We start from the raw sequence: 22524 nt of genomic DNA, 5'->3' as shown, positions 1-22524 counted from the left end.
CGCCTATTGCACGATGGGTTTTTAGCAGGCTCTTAACATCATGATAAAGCAAATAACTTGTCTCCTTGCCTGGGATAAACACTTGACATAAATCATAATGCTGTGTAAATGCCGATTCCTTGTATATTTTCTGGCATGCCCTAAAAGGAAGGTAGTTTATACTGTTCAGGAGGAGGGAATATGGAGTAAAACTGTGAAGCAGAGAGGGTTCCTGGAGAGTGATCTGTCAGGGGAATGGCGGAGCATGCCTCTTGCAGTGACAGGACTGTAGTGTTTAGAGATGAAAACTAGTAAGTGAATGGTAGGAGATGGCTGAGACTGATGTTATTAAGTATTTAGAGCAAGATAAGTTAATACATGTTGTCAATTTTGTATGAGTTGGCTTTTTTTTAGCACTTAAGAACTGTAAAGTTATGTTACACTGATGTAGTTTAGAGATGCTAAGTATACTCTAAGAGGGAAGGTCTGTATTCTATTTTTTTGTAGAGAAAGGTAGGTAATTGATGTTTTCTTGTCTAGTGGCAGGTAAAAGTAACAGGACCATAATTTCTGGGTTTTAGTATGAATTTATTGTCAAATGCCTACAGCAAATATGAGAAAATCTGGTAACTGTTGTAATCCTGCCACTCTTCAGACCTTTTTTCTTTTTTTTTTTTTTTAAATCTGTGTTTGTTTCTGTCAACCTCCTTACGTCCCTGCTCCCTTTTCCCAGGGCTTTCAAACTCTTTGATAAGGAACAGTCACTGAGCAACCTGTATAAAATTAGAAGTGGAGAAGATGCAGAATTTTGCTCAGACAAAAGCGGTAAAGAAAGCCAAGGGGATATGGTAACTGCTTGTGTGTACTTTGGGGAACAGACACTTGGAGGGATAAGCTTGTGTAAGCTCAAGGACAGTGTTTGCACAAGAACAAGTGGATACGAAGTATGAAGACCTGCATTTAGAAAAGAGCAGCATTGGAGGGTGTTTGTAGAACAACACAAGCACAGAGTGCCTGGGACAAAAATCTAACTGCTTTTAATGTGAAGCTTGCTTACCTTTTAGGGAAAGGGAAGATGTACAGTTTGTGATTACAGGGACCGGACCCAGATCGCGTGGTCCCTTTTGGTCCTGTGTGTCCATGAGTGCTGTTACTTACATGCAGGATAAAACAAAAACTAAGTAGCTTCATCTTTCTTGTTGCTGATCTGAAGCAGTGCATAAACATATAACCTGTCTGATGGTTTGCAAGAAAGCAGCTGGGTAAGTAACAGTTGCATGCCTACTGTGTTCTCTGGGAAGTTGTTGCAAGAAAACGGGGAAGGATACTCACTTGCACTGGTCGTAGGCTGGGCCCCTGATCTCCATGACTCAGAGTACTAAAGATAGCTTAATAAGTTTATACGGTGTGGAATCCTGCTCTTCTGCCAGGGGAATATAGTTACCCCCTCCCCAGTGCAGTGTCCACCTGGGGAGTGACAGCCCTGACTGCCAGGGCTCAGTGGTTCAGACTCGGAGGGAGTAGTCTTGTTGAAGTCTTTTTCCCTGGTCTTTAAGGGCCTGTTTCCATAAACTTTATTAGGACGTGGTTCTGTTCAGTAGTTTGCTGGAATATTCATGTTTATGTGGCTTTTGGGACAGACCGAAAATATCTCTAAAGCAGCTGGGACTCTGAGCCTTCAGAGCAGTGCTGGCATGCTGTACCTGTGAGGGATGTCGGACTCGTCCCACCCTCTTAGGAGGGAAAAAGTCATTGCCTGCTGTGTGCGTGATATTTGTTCTCTCTTAAACTTATCTTTGTTTTCTTGGTCAGATTCTGGAGAAATAAGCCAGGGTCCAGGTGCTAAACATTTTTCTAATTGTTAAATTATTCCTTTTCTTAATCAGGGGAAAAGAATCTCAGTAGGTAAGTGGTTGTGGACTAACCAGATTTGATCTAAACAATTGACCATCTCTAACTAATAAACCAGAAAATGAATGGTATAAAGAAATCAACAAAAAACATGCTGTAGGTACATGTAAGATACACCTGCAAAATCCTGATCAATGTTATCTTTAAAGGATAAAGGTGCAGAAGCTGGTGTCTAAGATCTTGCTTTTACTGTGTTTATTTGTTTCCTATGCAGAGTTAAATCCCACTTGGCTATCAAAGAGTGATTTGCCTTTACAGTTGGGCAGAAGCATCTGGCATCATGAAAGTTTGATCTGTGCTAGTGGAGATGTTTTAACACTAGGTCTGTAAGAGAACAGGATGTTGTTCCTGTACAGGGATTGAACACAAAGGGGATCTGGCTTCTTTAAGAGCTTTAGCAGACAGTAAAAATTAACTGGGACTGTTTGTACAAGGAGTGTGTTAGGAAACAGGCAATGACATTATTTGGGTTTGGATGAGTTACTGGTCTATTCTGATTTACAGCAAAGCAGACGAATGCAGAGGACGTGCCAGGGAGTTGTGCTGTTGCCAGTTGTGCTGTTCTGCAGCCAGTCTGCCATGTATGCTGTTAGTAGTGACCCTGGGAGGGTTACTTGGAGCTTCCTTCCATCCCTATCCCTTGGGGCTTTTAGACTCAGTAGCAGGAGTTAATCTGCAGTGTCTGTTACAGCCTTTTATTCAGTTTCTCTGACATTTTGTGTGAGGATAATCACCATTTGACTTGGGGGGGGGGCGGGGGGGGGAGTTGGGTGGGTATATTTGGTGTTCTGAAAAGCATAAGCAAACTTCCTTGCTAGCTAAGACTATTGTGGAGTCATGCTGTGTGATTAAAAAGGGGCTATATTTCAGAAGAGAATCCTCTACTAGAAGGATTAGCTGTGTCTTCTAGTGTTCTCAAGCCTAACAACAGAGCTTAATAACAACAACTTATAAATAGTATATTGTTAAAGTAAAATAGCGCGTTCTCCTATGCATGCTTACAGTTTTCTTTAGAAAATCCCATAGATCTAGCTGAGACAAGGAGAGGTCTGAAAAAGGTGTATCTTTTGTTGAATGGGAGTTGCTTTATTGTGCTCTGACAGTCTTGAAAGTATTTTAGTTATTTTTAGATCTACAGTGGTAAAAGCCTCTAATTGTTGGGAAATTGCAACCCAAAATGATCTTAGTATGGAGTGTTATAATTGATAGTAGCATTTGTGGAGGTTGGAGATAGAAGCAGAACAAATGAATATCCAAATAAATATCCTTTGCCTTAAATGTTTTAAAGATTTGTGGTGTTATTCTCAAATTATTTCTGTAAGAGTTAAGAGTAACCTTACATAAAGTAATAGTACATGGAGAATTTTTCGCTCTTCAGTTTCATCCTGTATTTGGGAGACGTACTGCTCATTAGCTATATGAATGTATGAAGGATTGAAAACTTCTTTTTCCCTCTTGTCTCCAGGAGTGAAGGTTGGAATAGCTACACAGAAATTAGTAGCCTGATGATTTCTTACCCAGCAGTTCATCCATTGACACTTTCTCACTTTCTGCTCTTTATCTACAAGAGTTTGTACTTATTAACTTTGTTAAATTCTTGCCTTTGTTCGACACCCATTAAGTTTACAAGACTGTTCAGAGTTGGTATTTTAGTCTTGAATTTCTTACTGTTGATGGATCGTCTGCAGCTGTCTGATACACACTGTTCTTGAAGACAGAGGGATGTCAAAAGCAGCAAATGAAAGAGCTTTGAGTTACTTCATATGATGTATGCCAGCCTGGAGAAACTTCTTTGGCTTATTTAAAGATTTGCTGTATGGATTATGTTTACGTTGAGTTCACTTTTTCTTATTTGCATTTCCTTTAATTTTGATGGTGGTAACTCTGGTTTGTTAGGATTAATTTAAAAAATGTTCTTCCATGTAGGACACAGCTTAGGCTATGGCTTTGTGAACTACGTTACTGCAAAAGATGCTGAAAGAGCAATAAACACACTGAATGGCCTCAGACTTCAGTCAAAAACTATCAAGGTAGGATGTCTAGATTTTTTCCTGTCATTTATGAAAATGGCATTCTAATAAACTTCATTCTGGTGGTAAGGCTTGTGTGATCTTCAACTGCAAGAAAGGTAGAATCTGGGAGAAGAGTAGTAAAGTGAGCTGTGAAGCCTCTCGGGTTTTGTAACAGCTTTGTATTCAAAGATTCCCTTTTTTTCATTCCTACCAGTTTTACAGCAGTAGGTGGGATCATTGCAAATTGTTGCCAGACTTTTGAACTCACGTATATCTCTGATATTTTATGATCTCGATTTTAAATTGTGTTAATACGCATGCACTCCTTTTCCAAAATAACAGCTAGTACTGTATGTGTAGGAAATCACACCTGCTTAGGTGATATTCGTGACTTTATCCAGTAGCAGAAATTAAGATAGAAAACTGCACTCCAGCTGGTAAAATCTTTTTATGAAGCTTTAAAAAATATACTGACAGCACAAGTTCTTGGTGTGATCTGTGGTTACTGACAGGTCCAGTGTCTGAGTCAGAACTTCAGACAGGGATACTTTAACGTAGCAAATATGTGTGTTGGAAGCATCGGTATTAGTCTACTGCTGTCTCTCTATAGCAATGCCACTATATTCTTTATCTGCTGGATAAGCCCAAAGTGAATGGAGTTATGTAGGGACATGACTTTTCTCTTTTTGTTCTGGCAGTTTTCTTCTACCTTCTCCCTGTTCTGCTTTTTTGAACTCCAATTAAAAAATGCCTGCATTGTTTAGTGGGGAATAAATGAAAGTGACTCATGACAAAATAAATTACTCTTTCCTATTTACACCCTGAACATACCTTTTTGGTTTTTTTTCTTTTTAAAGGTTTCCTATGCTCGTCCAAGTTCTGAAGTTATCAAGGATGCTAATTTATATATTAGTGGACTACCAAGGTCAATGACACAAAAAGATGTAGAAGATATGTTTTCACGTTTTGGACGCATCATCAACTCGCGTGTGCTTGTGGATCAAACTACAGGTGAGTCCTGTTGCACTAGCTTCATAAAACTGTAGTGTGTAGCATGTTTTACATTTTTCACAGACTGGTAGTTCCTAAACTAAATTAGACTTTCACGAACTAACCGTGACATCTGGTGTCAACCACTGAAATAATTTTAATGGGATATCCTTTTCCAATGATTTTTTCAGAACACAGAATGTCTTACGCTGCCTCCTTTGCTAGCTTACAGTCTAAACCTCGTATCATATTTTATGCTCTTATTGTCAGTTTTACCAGGCTGAGCTGCTGATTTGCCACATCTACTCTCTTGCTGTGACACTTGATATTACTGTAGTGCAGTGTGCTTCTGGGCAGTGTTTGTAATCTGGAGTGCTAACGTTACCTTTACTTTACACACATGCAGCTATTATTCACAGGTAAATTCCAGGCCATAGTTATATATTAAAAGGCAAAACAATAATGTGTTTTGTCTTTTATACCAACTTGGAACTCTCACACAATTTCCTCATATTTTAAAACATTTACAGTCCTCTGTGGTTACTGCTAACCAAAAGAATGAACTTAATATATTTGGTACTACCCTCTTGAATTTTCTGAATGTACTTTGTTGGGTTAGGGTTAGGGTTAACCCTAATAAAAATCCTAATTAAAACAAAAAAGAGAAAGAAAAGGGAGAAGTTGCGTAGTTAAGCACTCAGCTCAGGAGAGACCAAAGTTAAGGATTTCCTTTATAATGTTAATTCTGACTCTGTTACAATGTGTTTTCACAGAGTTTTAATTTTTTACCTAATTATTTCAGACTGTATAACTGAAGAATATGGCTTGTCCTGTAACCTTAGCTGTTCTGTGTTTTTTCCAGTAGCCCGTATTTCACGTACGAATTTGGAGAGAACTTCTACAAATACACTTTTTCATTGATTATGCATGTGCTATGTTAGAATAGAAGATAATCTAATTCTAGCAATTCCACATTTAACATTTATGTACAGTAGTATCTACATTTATACACAGTAGTTAAGCAGCAACTTTCATGCTCTTTGAGGAATCTGCTGTAATTTAGAGTAGGCCATCAGCAGCTTTTGGTGGGATTAATCTGACTAAATGCTGAAGTCTACAATGTTAAGTATTTCCATCAGAGCTAGGTCCTTGTGTAGGCATCTGCTTTTAAGTGTTTAGATTTGGTCAGACTGCACTGTAAATGCGACTGTGCATAAAAGAAATCTGAGGTGACCAGATGAGATCTGGATACTGACATTGTAGACACTCCAATCTTGAGCAAGGAAAATCCTATCCTTCCTTTCCTAGAGGGAAGGATTCATTTTGTCCAACTTCAATATCTGTATGGTTCTGTCTCTAGAGCTAGTTATCTAGGTGACAACTATAGGTAGAAGCAAGAAAAAGACTTCGAGAGCACAGAAGACTTAAGCGTCCAAAATAGTCATCCTTCTCTGGCTGCCAGTGGAGTCTAGATAGCTAACATCTGTCTTTGACAGAGCTATAAAATGAGATGACAGAAGTCATACAATTAAAATCTCTCCACGAATAATACAGTTTTCATTGAGTGTGCTGAGGCATGATGCTGTGGAATTCAGTGTCAGCTCAGAATATACCGCTCGCTTACAAATAACCTTAATAATATATTGTTTGAAGAATGTATTCTGTTTACATTATAAAGTTCAATGAATGCATAGTCTAGGTTTCTTTTCACTTCAAGAATGTAGCCATGCCTTTGCTTTAAAACCTCCGTTTCATATCTTGAGCTAGTCCCAGTTAGGACAAATTTTAATTTGTGCTTTTAGAAGTACCTTCTCAGCAGAGGTTGTTCTCTAGCTTTTGAAAATTAATCTGTTTAAAAATATGCTTTCTACAATACTTATATTTTTAAATGAACACTATGATAGATCAAGTGAGAAGTGCTAAGATGAATAGCATGGAAGTGGAGAAGTAACAGTATGTTGGGCTCTGGGATAGTCCTTGCTGACTTCTGGGTGATGCTGCTGTTCTGTGCCTTTCCAGGGTGGGGCACATGCTTCCTCCCAGCACAGAAAGGCTCATCTCAGTGGTATTGGAGTATATAGTGCTGTCAGCTCTAATTTGATAATCCGATCTGGTCCAGCCTCCTGTTTGGAAGTAACCAGCAAGAAATCAAAACATGGAATAACTTCTTCGTAGGTTGACTCCTTTCCAGATCACTCTAGAAACACCAGCTGCACAGTTGGTGCTAGCAGTCTCCCACCGTTGTTCTGCAGTTCTCTTCAAAAAGTGCAGTGACTTAGGAAATAGGCTTTCTCTGTGTGACTTTGCATACTTAACAACATGCAGTAAACAAGATGAGTTGTTATTTATGGAAGTTCTCCCGGTGCCCCAAATGAAAATATGCCTTTCCTAGAGACCATTCTGTGGGTAGTTGTAGGGGTTGGATTCCCTTTTGCTTGCTTGCAGCATGCCCAGGGTTTTGTCACGCTGCACTTCCTTCTGTGAAATACAAGAAATAAAGCTCAATTGTTATAAACAACTTCATGACTTATGATAAGCTTAAACAACTTCTCACACTGTCTTTGAAGATTGCCATATGCATGTGTAGAGCCAATGTGAAAGTGTTTGATACGGCCCTTTCTGAAACAGAGTTGGTAAAGTCCTAGAATTAGTCTAGCCATAATATCTGCTTTGGAATGAAACTTAAACAAAATGTACCCTTTTAGCTTCACTGTGATAAACAGTATTTCCAGACAATGGTGAAGTCACAGATGAGAAGTGGGGCGGGGGGGAAAGAGATCTCGGAAGGCATAACTTTTACCTCAGTCAGAAGGATAACAGCATCCAGTGGCTGGGTCTGGAACTAGGAAAAAAAGATGCAAATGTTTAACACCAGTGTAATTGTTTCAGTACAGTTACCAAGAGGTAATTCTTAATCAGTTTTTAATGAATTAAAAATAAGGTATGTACAGCTAGAAATAATGGCTGTGATGTAGATGAAATTGTGATCTCTTCATTACAGAAGGTTAAACTACTTTATTAGAGTTAGACCTTCATGCCCTCATCTACGAACCAGAGTGTGTTTTCAGTGTGGAAAACTGAAAACATTTGGAAAATCAGTGTCAACTTTGTGCTTGCAGGTGCTTTTTAGTGATAAAGTAATCAAAGCTAAGGGGGTTTGTTTTGGTTTTAAACAACTGGAATTAATTCTTTTTTTTTTTTTTTGTGGAATTCATTTAAAATGTTGGGAGGTTTTTTGTTAATGGAAATGTCAGTTGGTGATGGATTTCATGGAATTCTACCACATTGGATTTTTTTAAGTGTTTTAGTCACTGTGGTTGTTATAGCTGAAATGAATGTGTTAATTTGTCTTTTGTTTCTTAATTTTGTACTTTATCCTCTAGCTGCTGAAGAAACATTAGTAAATGTAGAGAACTTGAAAGCTGTGACCATAGAAATATTTAACTTTTTTGTTTTTTGCTTTCAAAGTTATTTTGAGTTTATCCTGAACTTCAATTTTTTTTATTTTTTTTTTATTGGTTTGGTTAAAAGGTTTGTCCAGAGGGGTCGCATTTATCCGGTTTGACAAAAGGTCAGAAGCAGAAGAGGCAATTACAAATTTCAATGGTCACAAACCCCCAGGTTCCTCCGAACCCATTACAGTGAAGTTTGCAGCCAATCCTAACCAGAACAAAAATGTGGCACTGTTATCGCAGCTGTGTCATTCACCAGCTAGACGGTTTGGAGGGCCAGTGCATCACCAGGCGCAAAGATTCAGGTAGGTTAGGAAGAATAATGCATTTAAGGCTGTACTGCTATTCCCGTGTCCGTCTGGGAAACTGTACTCTTGCAGCTGTGCAGAAATATCTTAATTGCAGCATGTGTGAATGAATACATAGTGCACTATATGTCCTGTAGTGTTATGTAAATAAACTGTTGAATTAAAATATGATTAAAGTAAAATCTTACTTGTAAAACTTATATTGAAGTTAATTATGTAAAGGTTATGTAAATACACTACGGTGTCTATTTCTACAATTGAGTGTATAGGGAGGTGATAGAAAGTAGCAGATTCCGGATGGGTATTGGTAGATGCCCGTCTCAACAGATCCCCATTCTGTAGTCCATATCTCTGAATGCAGATATCATTTGGCAACTTATTTAAAGCTCTGAACCATTGGTTCCAGCAGGGAGGTTTCATAGTAAAACAGGAAAACCTTATTTCTGATTAAGAGATTCTATGGAATTTCTTCCTACGTCTTGAGCTGTGCAGTGTTTTGTCTTTCCTTGAGTACTCATAAGTTCAGTAAGATTATCGAGTAATTGCAACATATTGTCTGCTTCCAGAGCTGTGGAAGTTATGTATTTTGCCTTTGAGAATTGCCTTAGTTGCTTTGAATATGAATTGCTTGAATTTGAATTGTCTTAGTTGCTCAAAGGAGGGTGTTGATAGTTGGACTGTGCTCTGGAAAATGCATTGTATTTACTGTCTTGCAGACAAGTAATTGGCTTTATGAGATGTGTTCATGAGAGTTTCTGAGATTAGTGTTTCCCTGCTGAGAATTCACTCTTTTTCTCCTCTGAGGCATCCATTTAGCTCAGCAAAAGTGGACTAAAAACTCAAATAGCTTTTTGCAGTGCTACTCTTCCAATATTGCTGTGACCTTTCCAGAATGCTTTAGTTTAGCATTTTAAGAACAGCTAGGTGTACTGTGTCTCCAATGAGAATTAGTACTTTATAGTCATCTGTTTTACACTGAGGGTGATTGAACAGGTTGCCCAAAGAGACTGTAGAGTGTTTGTCCTTGGAGATGCTCAAAACCTGGCTGGAATGGGCCTGAGCAATCTGCTCTAGGTGCCCCTGCTTTGAGCAGGGAGGTTTACTAGAGGATTTCCAGAGGTCCCTGCCAACCTCAGTCATTCTCTGATTCTGTTCAACTGTGGCACAGGCAAGTTTAATGCAGGCAGCTCCTCAAATGAGATTTCATTTCCCTGAAGCACTCATCCAGGTCTCCACACCCAAACCTTCTAAGCTACACCAAGGAATGAAATTCTACATTGTTAGCAGTTAGGTGAACTATTAAAAAACTTACACATCTGTCTTTTGCCTCAGCCAGGGCTTCAATCTGTCCTGGTCCTAGTAAAATCTTGAGGCTTATGTCTTGTGTTTTCATTCTTAATGTAATTGGACATTTTCATCATCATTCTTCCCCTTAAAATTTATAGCAGAATTAAGATGCATCAGAATAAGCAGTACAAATAATATTTACATCCATAATTAAGATACCAAATAACTTTAATTCTGTCCTGTAATGATCACTCAGTAATAGTAAAAATGATTAATGTATTTATGTTAATAGTTGCAGGTGAAACTAAATTTTAATGATGAGTTAGAATCACAGAGTCATCGAATCATTTAGGTTGGAAAAGACCTTTAAGATCATCAAGTCCAACCGTTAACCTAACACTACCAACTCCACCACTAAAGCACGTCCCTAAGCACCACATCGACACGTCTTTTCAATCCCTCCGGGGATGGCGACTCAAGCACTTCCCTGGGCAGCCTGCGCCAGTGCTCGACAACCCTTTTGGTGAAGAAATTTTTCCTAATATCCAACCTAAACCTCCCCTGGCGCAACTTGAGGTCGTTTCCTCTTGTCCTATTGCTTGTTACTTGCGAGAAGAGACCAACACCCACCTCGCTACAGCCTCCTTTCAGGTGGTTGTAGAGAGCAAGAAGGTCTCCCCTCAGCCTCCTTTTCTCCAGGCTAAACAACCCCAGGTCCCTCAGCCGCTCCCCATCAGACACGTGCTCCAGACCCTTCCCCAGCTTCCTTGCCCTTCTCTGGACATGCTCCAGCCCCTCAATGTCTGTCTTGTAGCGAGGGGCCCAACACTGAACACAGTATTTGAGGTGTGGCTTCACCAGTGCCGAGTACAGGGGAACAATCACTTCCCTAGTCCCGCTGGCCTCACTAGTGCTGATACAAGCCAGGATGCTCTTGGCCTTCTTGGCCACCTGGCCACACTGCTGGCTCATAGTCAGCCGGCTGTCAACCAACACCCCCAGGGCCTTTTCCGCTGGGCAGCTTTCCAGCCATGCTTCCCCAAGCCTCTAGCGTTGCATGGGCTTCTTGTGACCCGAGTGCAGGACCCGGCACTGAGCCTTGTTGAACCTCATACAACTGGCCCCAGCCTGTCCAGATCCCCTGCAGAGCCTTCCTCCCCTCAAGCAGATCAACACTCCTGTCCAACTTGGTGTCGTCTGCAAACTTACAGAGGATGTGCTCGATCCCCTCATCCAGATCATTGATAAAGATATTAAACAGAACTGGCCCCAGAACTGAGCCCTGGGGAACACCATGTGTGACCGGCCGCCAACTGGAGTAAACTCCAGTCACCACAACTCTTTGGGCCCAACCATCCGGCCACTTTTTTACCCAGGGAAGAGTACACCTGTCCAAGCCACGAGCAGCCAGTTTCTTCAGGAGAATGCTGTGGGAACTGGTGCCAAAGGCTTTACTAAAGTCCAGGTAGTCAACATCCACAGCCTTTCCCTCATCCATTAAACGGGTCACCTTGTCATAGAAGGAGATCAAGTTAGTCAAGCAGGACCTGCCTTTCATAAACCCATGGTGGCTGGGCCTGATCACCTGGTTGTCCTGTACGTGCTGCGTGATGGCACTCAAGATGATCTGCTCCATAACCTTCCCCAGGACCAAGGTCAGGCTGACAGGCCTGTAGTTCCCTGGATCCTCCTTCTGGCCCTTCTTGTAGATGGGTGTCACATTTGCTAACCTCCAGTCAACCTGGGACCTTTCTGGTTAGCCAGGACTGCTGATAAAGGATGGAAAGCGGCTTGGTGGGCACTTCTGCCAGCTCCGTCCATACCCTTGGGTGGATCCCATCTGGCCCCATAAACTTGTGTGTGTCTAAGTGGTGTAGCAGGTCGCTAACTGTTTCCCCTTGGATTATGGGGGCTTCATTCTCCTCCCCGTCCCTGTCTTCCAGCTCAGGGGGCTGGTACCCTGAGAACAAGTGGTCTTACTATTAAAGTCTGAGGCAAAGAAGCTATTAAGTACCTGAGGTTTTCCCTCATCCTTTGTCACTTTGTTTCCCCCTGTGTCTGATAAAGGATGGAGATTCTCCTTAGCCCTCCTTTTGTTGTTAATGTATTTATAGAAACATTTTTTACTGTCTTTTATGGCAGTAGCCAGATTAAGTTCTAGTTGGGCTTTGGCCCTTCTAATTTTTGCCCTGCATAACCTGAGGACATCTTTGTAGTCCTCCTGAGTTGCCTGCCCCTTCTTCCAAAAAAAACTCTCCTTGTTTTCCTGAGTTCCAGCCAAAGCTCTCTGTTCAGCCAGGCCGGTGGTCTTCCCCACCGGCTCATCTTTTGGCGCATGGGGATGGCCTGCTCCTGTGCCTTTAAGATTTACCTCTTGAAGAGTGTCCAGCCTTCCCTGACTCCTTTGCCCTTCAGGACTGCCTCCCAAGGGACTCTGTCAACCAGTCTCCTAAACAGGCCAAAGTCTGCCCTCCGGAAGTCCAAGGTGGCAGTTCTGCTGACCCCCCTCCTTACTTCTCCAAGAACCGAAAACTCTATCATTTTGTGATCGCTGTGCCCAAGACGGCCTCCAGCCGTCATATCGCCCACAAGTCCTTCTCTGTTTGCGAACAAGAGGTCCAGCGGGGCCCCTTCCCTAGTTGGCTTGCCCACCAGCTGTGTCAGGAAGTTATCTTCCACACACTCCAGGAACCTCCTAGACTGTTTCCTCTCTGCTGTATTGTATTTCCAGCAGACATCTGGTAAGTTGAAGTCCCCTACAAGAACAAGGGCTAGCAATTGTGAGACTTCTCCTAGATGTTTATAGAATATGTAATCCATCTCTTCATCCTGGTTGGGTGGTCTGTTACAGACTCCCACCATGATATCTGCCTTGTTGGCCTTCCCCCTGATTCTTACCCATAAACACTCAACCTATCATCACCATCATCAAGCTCTAGACAGTCAAAACTCTCCCTAACATAGAGGGCTACCCCACTGTCTCTCCTTCCTTGCCTATCCCGTCTGAAGGGTTTGTAGCCATCCATTGCAGCACTCCAATTGTATGAGTCATCCCACCATGTTTCCGTGATTGCAACTACTATCAGAGTTTTCCAGCTGCACAGTGGTTTCCAGCTCCTCCTGTTTGGTGCCCATACTGTGTGCATTGGTGTAGATGCACTTCAGTTGGGCCATTGATCCCGCCACATTTCTGGGGGGAGAAGCCCTAATTCCTACGTGACTGTTCTCAGGCACTTCCGTGGTTTCTAACGCATCAATAACTCTTGCATCTTTGCTGCCGCATGGCTCTCCATCCGCTACCTCCACTGAGATGGCAGACAGAAGGATCTCGCTAGCACACTGTCCCTCAAACATTGGCGTGCTGCCCCCAGGCTTATCTCTGGCGAGCCTGGTTTCCTTTCCCCCTTGAAATCTAGTTTAGAGCTCTTTCAGTGAGCCCTGTTAACTCCTGTGCAAAGACCCTTTTCCCCCTTTGAGACAGGTGCACCCTGTCTGTTGCCAGCAGGCCCAGTGTTGTGTAGACTGACCCATGATCAAAAACCCCAAAATTCTGACGGTGACACCAGGCTCGGAGCCAGGTATTGATCTGCTGGCTCTTCCTGTTTCTTCCCTCATCATTCTCTGCAACTGGAAGGATAGAGGAGAACACTACTTGTGCTCCTGATCCCTTAACCAGTTGTCCCAGGGCCCTGAGGACTCTCTTGATTGCCCTCAGACTTCTTGTAGCAACTTCATCACTTCCTACCTGAAAAATCAATAATGGATAATAATCTGAGGGCTGTACCAGGGTAGGAAGCTTGCTCTTCACGTCTTTAACCTGGGCCCCAGGGAGGCAGCAGGCTTCCCTAAGAAGTGGGGCCGATCTGCATATTGGGCCTTCTGTTCCCTTCAGGAGAGAGTCTCCTATGACAATGACCCATCTTATTTTCTTTATGGAAGCGGTTTTGATGCAAGGGCGTAGGCCAACTTAACCTCGGCAACGCCTTCAAGCTAGATGAACCATCATCCTTGTTATTGTTCAGTTCCACTTCGGTTTGTTCATTGTTCTTTTATTGTACCATTAAGAGCAGCATTAATGTTATTTGCGTGCATTTCCTATCTTTCTACAGGAGTGAGTTTTTGCAAGTGGGGATAAGATAAAATGTTCTGTCTCTTTCTGTTCCATTCCTGCTTCTGTGGTAACTATGTCCACTCGAGTTGTCTGTGCCCAGTGCTCATTTGTCAACACATTTTGGCCAACTTCTGCTCCTGGTTATAGGCTTGCTGATGGAGGAGGAGCTGAAGATTTTTAGGTACTACAGGTTGGCAGAGGTAGTAACAGAGCAATTCTGGGATAAGCCATGCTGTTATGAATACGCTGTGGAGACAAGATTCACCGGTTGACTTGAAGACAAGAACTGTCCATCTCTCTTTGTGTCTTGTCACAGACTTGCAAGAACTTTAACCCTTATTATAAAACTTCCTTCCCTCAATCACATATGCATGCATGCACATATGTACACATGTACAACACATGCACCATCCCACAGCCCTTCTTATTTTTCTTCCCACCTTTAGTGTTAACAGCAGGTTTTTATAGTGAGTCTTCCTTAAAGGATGCTGAACTTAATGAGTTATAATTATTCATACTGCGGTAAAGCTTAGGAACCGTAGCTTGGACTGAGTCTTGTTTGTTTTGTGTAGTGAACAAAACATGATGAAAGGATAAGCTGCTTCCAAAGAGCTCACAGTCTGTATAAATTACAATTGTGGTCTCTGCTACGTAGAGGTTGAATACTTAAACTGACATTTTGATTACACTTCATCTCATTCCATCATATCCCTGTAAATCCAGGATTAAGCCTTTAGTATCTCTAACTTGTAATTATTAATTTCCTACAGATATCGCTCAGACCCTTTGTTTAATGTTCTGTTAATCCTTTGTAGTTCCTGTGGTATTTGTGGTTCACATCAGGAACTGGTCTTAATGCCTTGTCCTACTGGAGTGCTGGGTTGGCCTGCTGATTCTGAGACATGGTCCAAAGCGCACTCTGCTTCCATCCAGAAGGAATGACCCTGCAGCATGGGATTGTGTTTGGAGGATAGATAAAACATCTGGGGCAAGGGTTTCTTTTGAGTGCAAGATTTGTTTATTTAAACATAATAGCAGAACTTACGGTGTCAAACTCTGATGAAATGAATGAGTTTAGCTCCTAAAGCTTGAGAAGGCTGGCCAAAGTCCCTAGGAGTCCTATGCTTTTACAGTTTACCAGAGCTTTGTGCTAGAAGAATGTTTTTTCAAATCTCAAAAATATTCCCAGTTCAGCTGGTTTTGCTTTCAGACTTGTTCAGCATTGGAGCTGGTTCCCACATATTTTAATGGGAATACTTCTATTGATATCAGAGGCCATGAGTTAGGCCCAAAATGCCTGAAGGGGAATTGTTATTTCTTGATAATTCTTTGATCAAGGGGAAATGTGAGAAGACTAGAGTGTTTAACCAACACTGACACTATTGCTCGGACAGCTCCCATGCACCTCTTCTGTTTCACTCCACTGAAATTGTTTAAATTTTCAACTTTTAAGCCAACTTGTAATTTGGATGCAAGTTGTCTGTGTTGAGAATGCCACAGAAGAAAACATTTCATCCAGAGTAGTATTTCATCGAAGTTCTAGAAGCATGTGGTACTGAAATGCCTTAGTTTGATTGCTGCTGCTGTCTGATATGTAACTGTTTGATTTAATACCCTGTTATATCAGGCTTAAAGCTTGTATCATTGAATACTCAACAAGACCTGTTTTGTACACAGTAGATCATTCCTATCTGTATCAGGGTATAGGAGAAAAAGTTGCTCGTGGGGAGTACTGGATGTGAGCAGTATCAGTGTAGCTGAACTCCTGCTCTTTGTGGAATTATTCAAAAATAAAAAGATGCCAAGCTCATGTGCAAAGGCAACATAGGCAAATATTAAAAATTAATATTATGGCTTATTAGCATTATGTAAGCTGTGGGATTGCTCCCACCTGTGATGCTGTATATAGCTGTTCTCAGATTGCAGTGAAAAGAATTCAGCAAAAAGAATTTATAGGACTTTCATAGAACTAAAAATAAATTGTTTTCATTTAGGAGTGTCTCTTCTGAGGTTATGTCCTCTCGTGTGTTAAAATAATCCCAGAATCTATTAAATGAAGCAGTCTGTCTCATAACAGTAGAACAAAATATCATTCATATAAATGAGAATCTTATAAAATGAAAAATATTACAGTTAAAAAAATACTTACACTGTGGTGATACTTAATGTCACAAGATGTTGGAGTTTTGAGGTTAGCATGACTTAAAAGAACCATCCATTGGTAACATCATCTACAGGTGCTTAGGGAGGATCAAAAAAGCAATGTGGAAGAGACAGTATAAAAATAAATGCAACAAAAATGAGGGCACCAGCAGTAAGTATAAGACTGAGATAGTTCAAATTACAGTATTAATGGAATTTTTAAAAAAATGTCTCTGAAACCTCTTGGATCTCAGTGGGTTTTAGGGCTCTTTGTCCAAACCAGACAGTCTTTTAAACATCCTTAATAAGTATAACTTCCTAAGAGTCATCTTAAATTTGTGGTCAAAAAAAACATTTCCTGTAGGACAAAAAGGTATTATGTGCCAGCTGCTCTGTGCCTGGCTACGCACGGGCTGTTATCCCAGGCTAACCAAGAGATCTTGTGTCCCTCTTGTGCAGGCCTTCAGTCCAGGATAAGCACAGAGGTTTATCCGGTCAGCTGAATTGCAGTAGGAGCCCGCTCTGCCCATCGTGTGAGTGCTCTCACTCATGCCAGATGTCCTGTGTGATGCTTCCAGGTGGATGGAAGTCTAAACAGAAATTTAGCCTTCCACATAGGTCTAATCCTATACCGCGTTTACTGTCATTTTTGCAAATTTCTTTTTTGGTGGTTGCTTTTAACTGTCCAGAAAATTTTGCGAAAGGTTTCTTTTGCATGTGAACTTGCAAAGTATAGCTTTGCTTTAGAATCATGTTAGATCTGGGTAAGAGGGATATTACGTGTGAGGTGATATTTCCTATGGTTGTTTTTTTTGAAATTACTTTTCAAGGCTTTTAGGGGTGTTTTTACCCTGCCTTTTTTTTTTTAATAAACCTGTAACATTTTTGTGAGTCAAAGCAGGAAGAGAGGAGAATCTGTTTGAAAATTACTGTATCCAAAGAACAGAGGTACTTGCTATTTTGAAGTATTTTGCCTGTAATATGTATTTAGATTTGTTGTCTTCCTGTGTTCAACCCCCAGCTGCTCTTCTACAAGTGTTTCTAATCCCTGATGTACTGTTGATCTGGGCTTGTGGGCAGAGCCCGAGGCCTTATAGCAAGCAGATTCAGAGCTACGCTAACTGCTGGAACCAACATCATGCAATTCGGAGCTTAGTGATTTTTCTGCTCCCCGTACATGTGAGCAGGAACCCAAGACTGGTGATCTGTTGAGATGAAAATTTTCCAGATGTTAAGATAAATATATCCTACCAGATCATTACTCAAATGGAAAGAAGCTACAGAGCTGAAGGTGTCTGTCAGAAAAAGTAAGCATATAAAGCATGCAAACACAGGAACATTTTTATATAAAAGCAAAATAAATAGTAGATATGTCACATAATCATCAGATCACACGGATTAGTGTGTCTCATTCACATTCTGATACTCTTAACTGCTTTTTCAGTTTTACTATAGTACAAGGATTCCCAAACTTGGATTTGCTTGGGGCTGGCCAACAGTGGCAGCGGCAGTGAGTATGTGCAGCATGAGCTCAGGTGTGTCCGCACTGTGCTCTAGAAACACCAGCATCAGGTCAGCCAGCTGGGCCAGGTCAGCTCTAGCTGACTCCAGGCAGTCAGCAGCAGCTAGGGTGTGATGGAGGGGAAGGGGTCTGTACCACCAGGACTCCCCCTGCTCTGGGTACAGGGGGATCTAATAGCTCAGGTGTCCAAGGAAATGAGCTCTGAGCACCGGAGAGCCTGGGGTGGGGGAGATGGTGGCTGCGTGGTTCCCTTGTATGAGTGCATCAACTGAAGTGCCACAATGAACGTGAGCTGACTTCCCTGCGTGTATGTGTGTGCTGCTGCAGCTCTGCTCCCCTTCCTTCTGATACACGTTGCCTTGAGCCCTCCCTTCTGTATAAAGACAGCAGCAGCTCTTATCTTTATGCAGGGCAAGAAAAAGTCAGTGGGGAAGCGTTTAACACTCAATGCAGCGTTCACTGCCCAGACATCCATTCCCTGTTTTCTCCAGGTCAGCAGAGAATCAGGAACTGCCACCGCCATGTTCTTGGCAGAGAGCAGCACGTGTACCGCTTTTAAGTGGTTTGCATATCACCAGTGGTACACCACAGTTTGGGAACCCCTGGTATAGTATAATTATATTTCTACAATCACGTGACCTCACATTTTTAAATAATACATAAGCATAAGGGATCAAATTGAGTTTTTTACCTTAACTTTCAAATTTCCTGACCTTTGAGTGCTTAGCTGTGCAACCGTAATACTGCATTAAAATATTCTGAAGCTTTGAATTTCTAGGATGGAGACCAGAAATAGAATAAAGGGGAATTAGAGATGTGTGTTATAGGAGAGAAGAAAATAATACAAAGCAAGACATAAAAAGGAGAGGGGGTTTTTGCTTTTTGTTATGCATAAATATTGCTGGGGTACTATGCAGGAGGCAGGGTTTAGGAAAAGTGGGTAGGGGATTTAAAAAATCCAGTTCAGTAAAGTCAGATAAGTTTTCCTAGTATGAAGTTGGTGTAAAATTAATAAGAAGACCATACATGCATACTGAAACTGTAAAACTGTGTACTTAAATGTGGTTTGCTATTTTGATGTTTGAAAGCTACTGCAGTTAGAATATCTGCATAACTGGTATTAAGGAATAAAAACCTGAGATTTAAATTCTGTAGCGAGAAATGTGGGGCATGCCAGCTACTGAGAATTGACTGAGGAAGTGCTAATATTTCCTTAGCTGCCTAATAGCTGCGAGTATGCATGACTGTGGCTTATTTAGTAGCCTGCTGGTATTGGGAGTGTTTGCCTGCACCTGCTGCCTTATGGTGGAAAAGGGAGTAGGTTTGTTCTGTTCCACAAAAAAAGAAATTTAAATTTATACACACAATCTCCACTCCTAAAAACAAAACATCCCCTCCCTCACCCCCCAGCAAAACCCAAAGGAAGCCCTTTGACTTAAGAGTTCCCAACGTGCTATTTTAGAGGCAGGAAAAGGAGGGTATGGGATGCAAACTCCTTGAGCAAAATAAGTGGGAGATGCCTGAGGGTGGCTTGAAGTAAGCTGGGGCCTCTGGGGAGGTGTTGCCTGTTACCCGCACTGGAGCAATTCTGCACTGATGACACGAAGCACTCTTAACAGCCTAGCTGAGTTTCAAAAATCGATCCAGGTCCCCTGTGAAGGTGATCACATAATCTTGCCTTGCAACTGTTCTGTTGCCTACCTGTTTCTGAGGATAGTTCCCTATTGATGAAGTAGTTGGAATACTTAACTTTTTTTTTTTCCTGGCAGCTGTCAATTTGATTGTCAATTTGAATGGGGAAACATTTCTTTCTGGCGGTTTTGATGTCCATGTAGAAAATATTCATTCTCAGTTGCTTCCCATTCAAGTTAATTTGCTTAATTGAATTGAACTTTTACATGAAATATTGTGCTTTTTATTTGCTAGGTTCTCTCCTATGGGTGTAGATCACATGAGTGGGCTTTCTGGTGTAAATGTTCCAGGAAACGCATCTTCTGGCTGGTGTATCTTCATCTACAACCTTGGTCAAGATGCTGATGAGGGAATCCTCTGGCAGATGTTTGGCCCCTTTGGTGCGGTTACCAATGTGAAAGTTATTCGAGATTTCAACACCAACAAGTGCAAAGGTTTTGGTTTTGTGACCATGACAAACTATGAAGAAGCTGCAATGGCCATAGCAAGTCTTAATGGCTACCGCCTGGGGGACAAAATCTTACAGGTTTCCTTCAAAACCAACAAGTCCCACAAATAACTTGCTCGTGCTTTTTGTATGGAATAGATAATTGAGTGACAGAAGTTGAAACATTTTTGTTAGTGTAAAACTCATTTTGCGCCAATTTTCACAAGTGTTTGTCTTAGTCTAAATGAGAAGTGAAAAAGGTTTTATATTCTGGGATGCAACTGACATGTTCAAATGTTTGAAATCCCACAATGTTAGACCAATTTTAAGTTCCTTTAAGTTATTTCATTTAAAACATGTTAAAAATCCCCTGAAATCTAAGTAGATTGCATTAACTAGACCCTCTGGATGGTGGTAAAATTGAAGCATGCTTTCACTTATGAGACTAACATTTGTTCCATTGAATGTTGTCTGCAAAAACTGGAATTTTCTGAAAAATATCAGGCTGAATTCATTAATTTTCTTGTTTTTTGTTGTTGTTTTTCCTACCCATTCCCCTGACCTTCTCTACCCCAGACTCGGTAGTATGGAAGAAAAGTTGAGAAATACTAATGTTTTAGTTGACAGTAAATTGTTTGATCAATTAATATTCATTACTACATATACAGTTCAGTATTAGGCTTTTTAAAGTCTAAAGGTCTTGTAAGTAGTAGCATGCCAGCATAACTTTTAACACCATTGATGAGGTAAGTTTCACACTGAGCAGTGGCCAAGCCGTCAAATTCAAAGGTTTTAGAAATACTACCTTTAAAGCCCACTTTCTAATAGGAATGGACCAAAGAGTTTCAAAGAAACTCCAGGAAGATTTCAGAGTCAAAACGAAACTTCAGAAAGAGAGTGTGAATCTATGTTGCTCCTTTATCAAACTGAATCTCTTCTGTCCAAATATTTAATGCATGGTGCACTACTTACTGGTACATTATAATGCAGCAAGATACTTACTCATTTTCAAAGACCATTATAGTTTGAATTCTTTTGGTAGTTCTATTTTGTAAAGAAAAAACAGTTATAAACATTTGAGCATTGTATTTCTCGCATCCCTTCTAATGAGTGCTAGATTTTTCTATTTCAATAGGATTTTGTTTTGACAATTAGCTTTACTTATTGAACACTCAGCAGAAAAGTACTTACTACTTGCAAGTTAGATATTAACAAAAAACCCTTTGATTTGTAGATTTAAAGATTAATCCCCCAAGTTTTCTGCAGACTGCCTTGAAACTTTGAGTTGTTCTGTTTCTGTTAATTTTCTTTTGCTTTTTTGTGTTTTTTGTTTGTTTTTACTTTTGCATTTAAGAACATTAAATTTGATTTTGTTTTGCTCAAATTTTGTTTTGTTTTTTATTTTCTGTTATTTTTTTGCTAAGTATTGCACAAAGTGTCCAGCTTTCGAAGAGTGTTGTTTTAAAGAACTGTAGTTCCTCTGTAAGAGTTTTAAGTTACTCCTTTGACAGATGAGTAGAAGAAAAAGGGTTGTGAAACGAGCACTACAATAAATCTGTCGCATAGAAACTGTGTGCCACAGGCTGATGTAACCCTGCAGGTGTTCTTTGGTAGGAAACCTGAGAAGGATTACTCTATCAGTGAAGGCTGTGTAAGGATACTGTGCACGACTAGAGACTTGCCTGGGCAGCTTTCAGGTCTAGTGTTTATGTTCGGGTGCCAGAAGGTAGAGCAAACACGGAAATGGGGAGAGTGGCAGTGTTATTGCAGTGTCTCCTTTTTTTGCGTGAACCTCTACCAGTCCCAAAGTTTATTTTCAAATTCCAGAGGCCATTCCATGCCGCCTGCTCGTATCGGTCCATCCCTAGCTGACCTTGCCTTGTGTTTGCAATTGTTTCCCTTCTTCCTGCAATAGGAGCTGCAGTCTTGCACAGCCCGAAGAAGTCTGCATCAGCATCTCTGCACACTGCTGCTGAAGAGTGGCTGAACTAGCTGCCCGTCTCCATTAATTACCTTCAGCACTGTCTAGGAAATGCTGTTGCTGATATTTCTGGAACTGCCTATGGCATACTTAAAGCCGTATAGATAGACCTTGGCAGAGTGAGCAGCCTCCCACTGTTTTTGAGCTTGTGTGCAGTGAATGTAAGTGGGATTTTTGCTATTAATACATTCAGCCTGCCAGTCCTGTTCACTCTACCCTCTTTTGAGAAGCACGATGGTCTGTAAAACAGTGGCTGTGACAAAGCAACCAACCAACTCCAGCCTCCCAAAGTGTGCTTTCTGCCTGTCTGTCTGTTCCAGATGTTTCCACCAATTTCTCATCATTCATTTATCACTTCAACGAATACTTCTTTTCTGTGTACAAGGAGAGATTCAGAAGCATTTGGGGGATTTCTTCCAAGTTAAAACTGCGTAGTATAAGAGAAGTCCGCTTGCTGTGTCCCATCACCTCTTAACCTCATACTATCCTGTTCCACAGGAGTGGGTCTGCAGTTGTTTCCAATTTCCTGTCATTCTCTCTTGCCTTAAAGATTAATTTTCAAACTAAATGGGAGTTGCTGTTTTATCACAGCATTTAGATGGGAATTCAGACTTCCAGCGAATGACACCCTAAGTATGACTTTGCACCAGTAATCATTACAAGCATGCTAGCCATTGCAGCTGTATCAGCAGCATGCTACTGTGAGTTCA

At 41.1% G+C, this 22524-nt stretch overlaps 1 protein-coding gene across 2 annotated transcripts in view; it reads left to right on the top strand.

Moving 5' to 3' along the window:
- The window catches only part of ELAVL1 (ELAV like RNA binding protein 1), a 44772-nt gene extending 23555 nt beyond the window's left edge, over window positions 1–21217 (top strand). For both annotated transcript variants that reach the window (XM_072845080.1, XM_072845081.1), the window contains 4 exons: window positions 3817–3920; window positions 4760–4913; window positions 8424–8649; window positions 19641–21217. In XM_072845080.1, coding sequence (XP_072701181.1) covers window positions 3817–3920; window positions 4760–4913; window positions 8424–8649; window positions 19641–19965 — 809 coding nt within the window. In that variant the 3' untranslated portion in view covers window positions 19966–21217. The remainder of the gene's footprint in view (window positions 1–3816; window positions 3921–4759; window positions 4914–8423; window positions 8650–19640) is intronic.
- The last annotated feature ends 1307 nt before the right edge of the window (window positions 21218–22524 follow it).

The sequence above is a fragment of the Ciconia boyciana genome, chromosome 24 (assembly GCF_034638445.1).
Source record: "Ciconia boyciana chromosome 24, ASM3463844v1, whole genome shotgun sequence".
In the NCBI taxonomy this organism is placed as follows: Eukaryota; Metazoa; Chordata; class Aves; order Ciconiiformes; family Ciconiidae; genus Ciconia; species Ciconia boyciana.
This window is presented reverse-complemented; position numbering and strand designations above follow the sequence as displayed.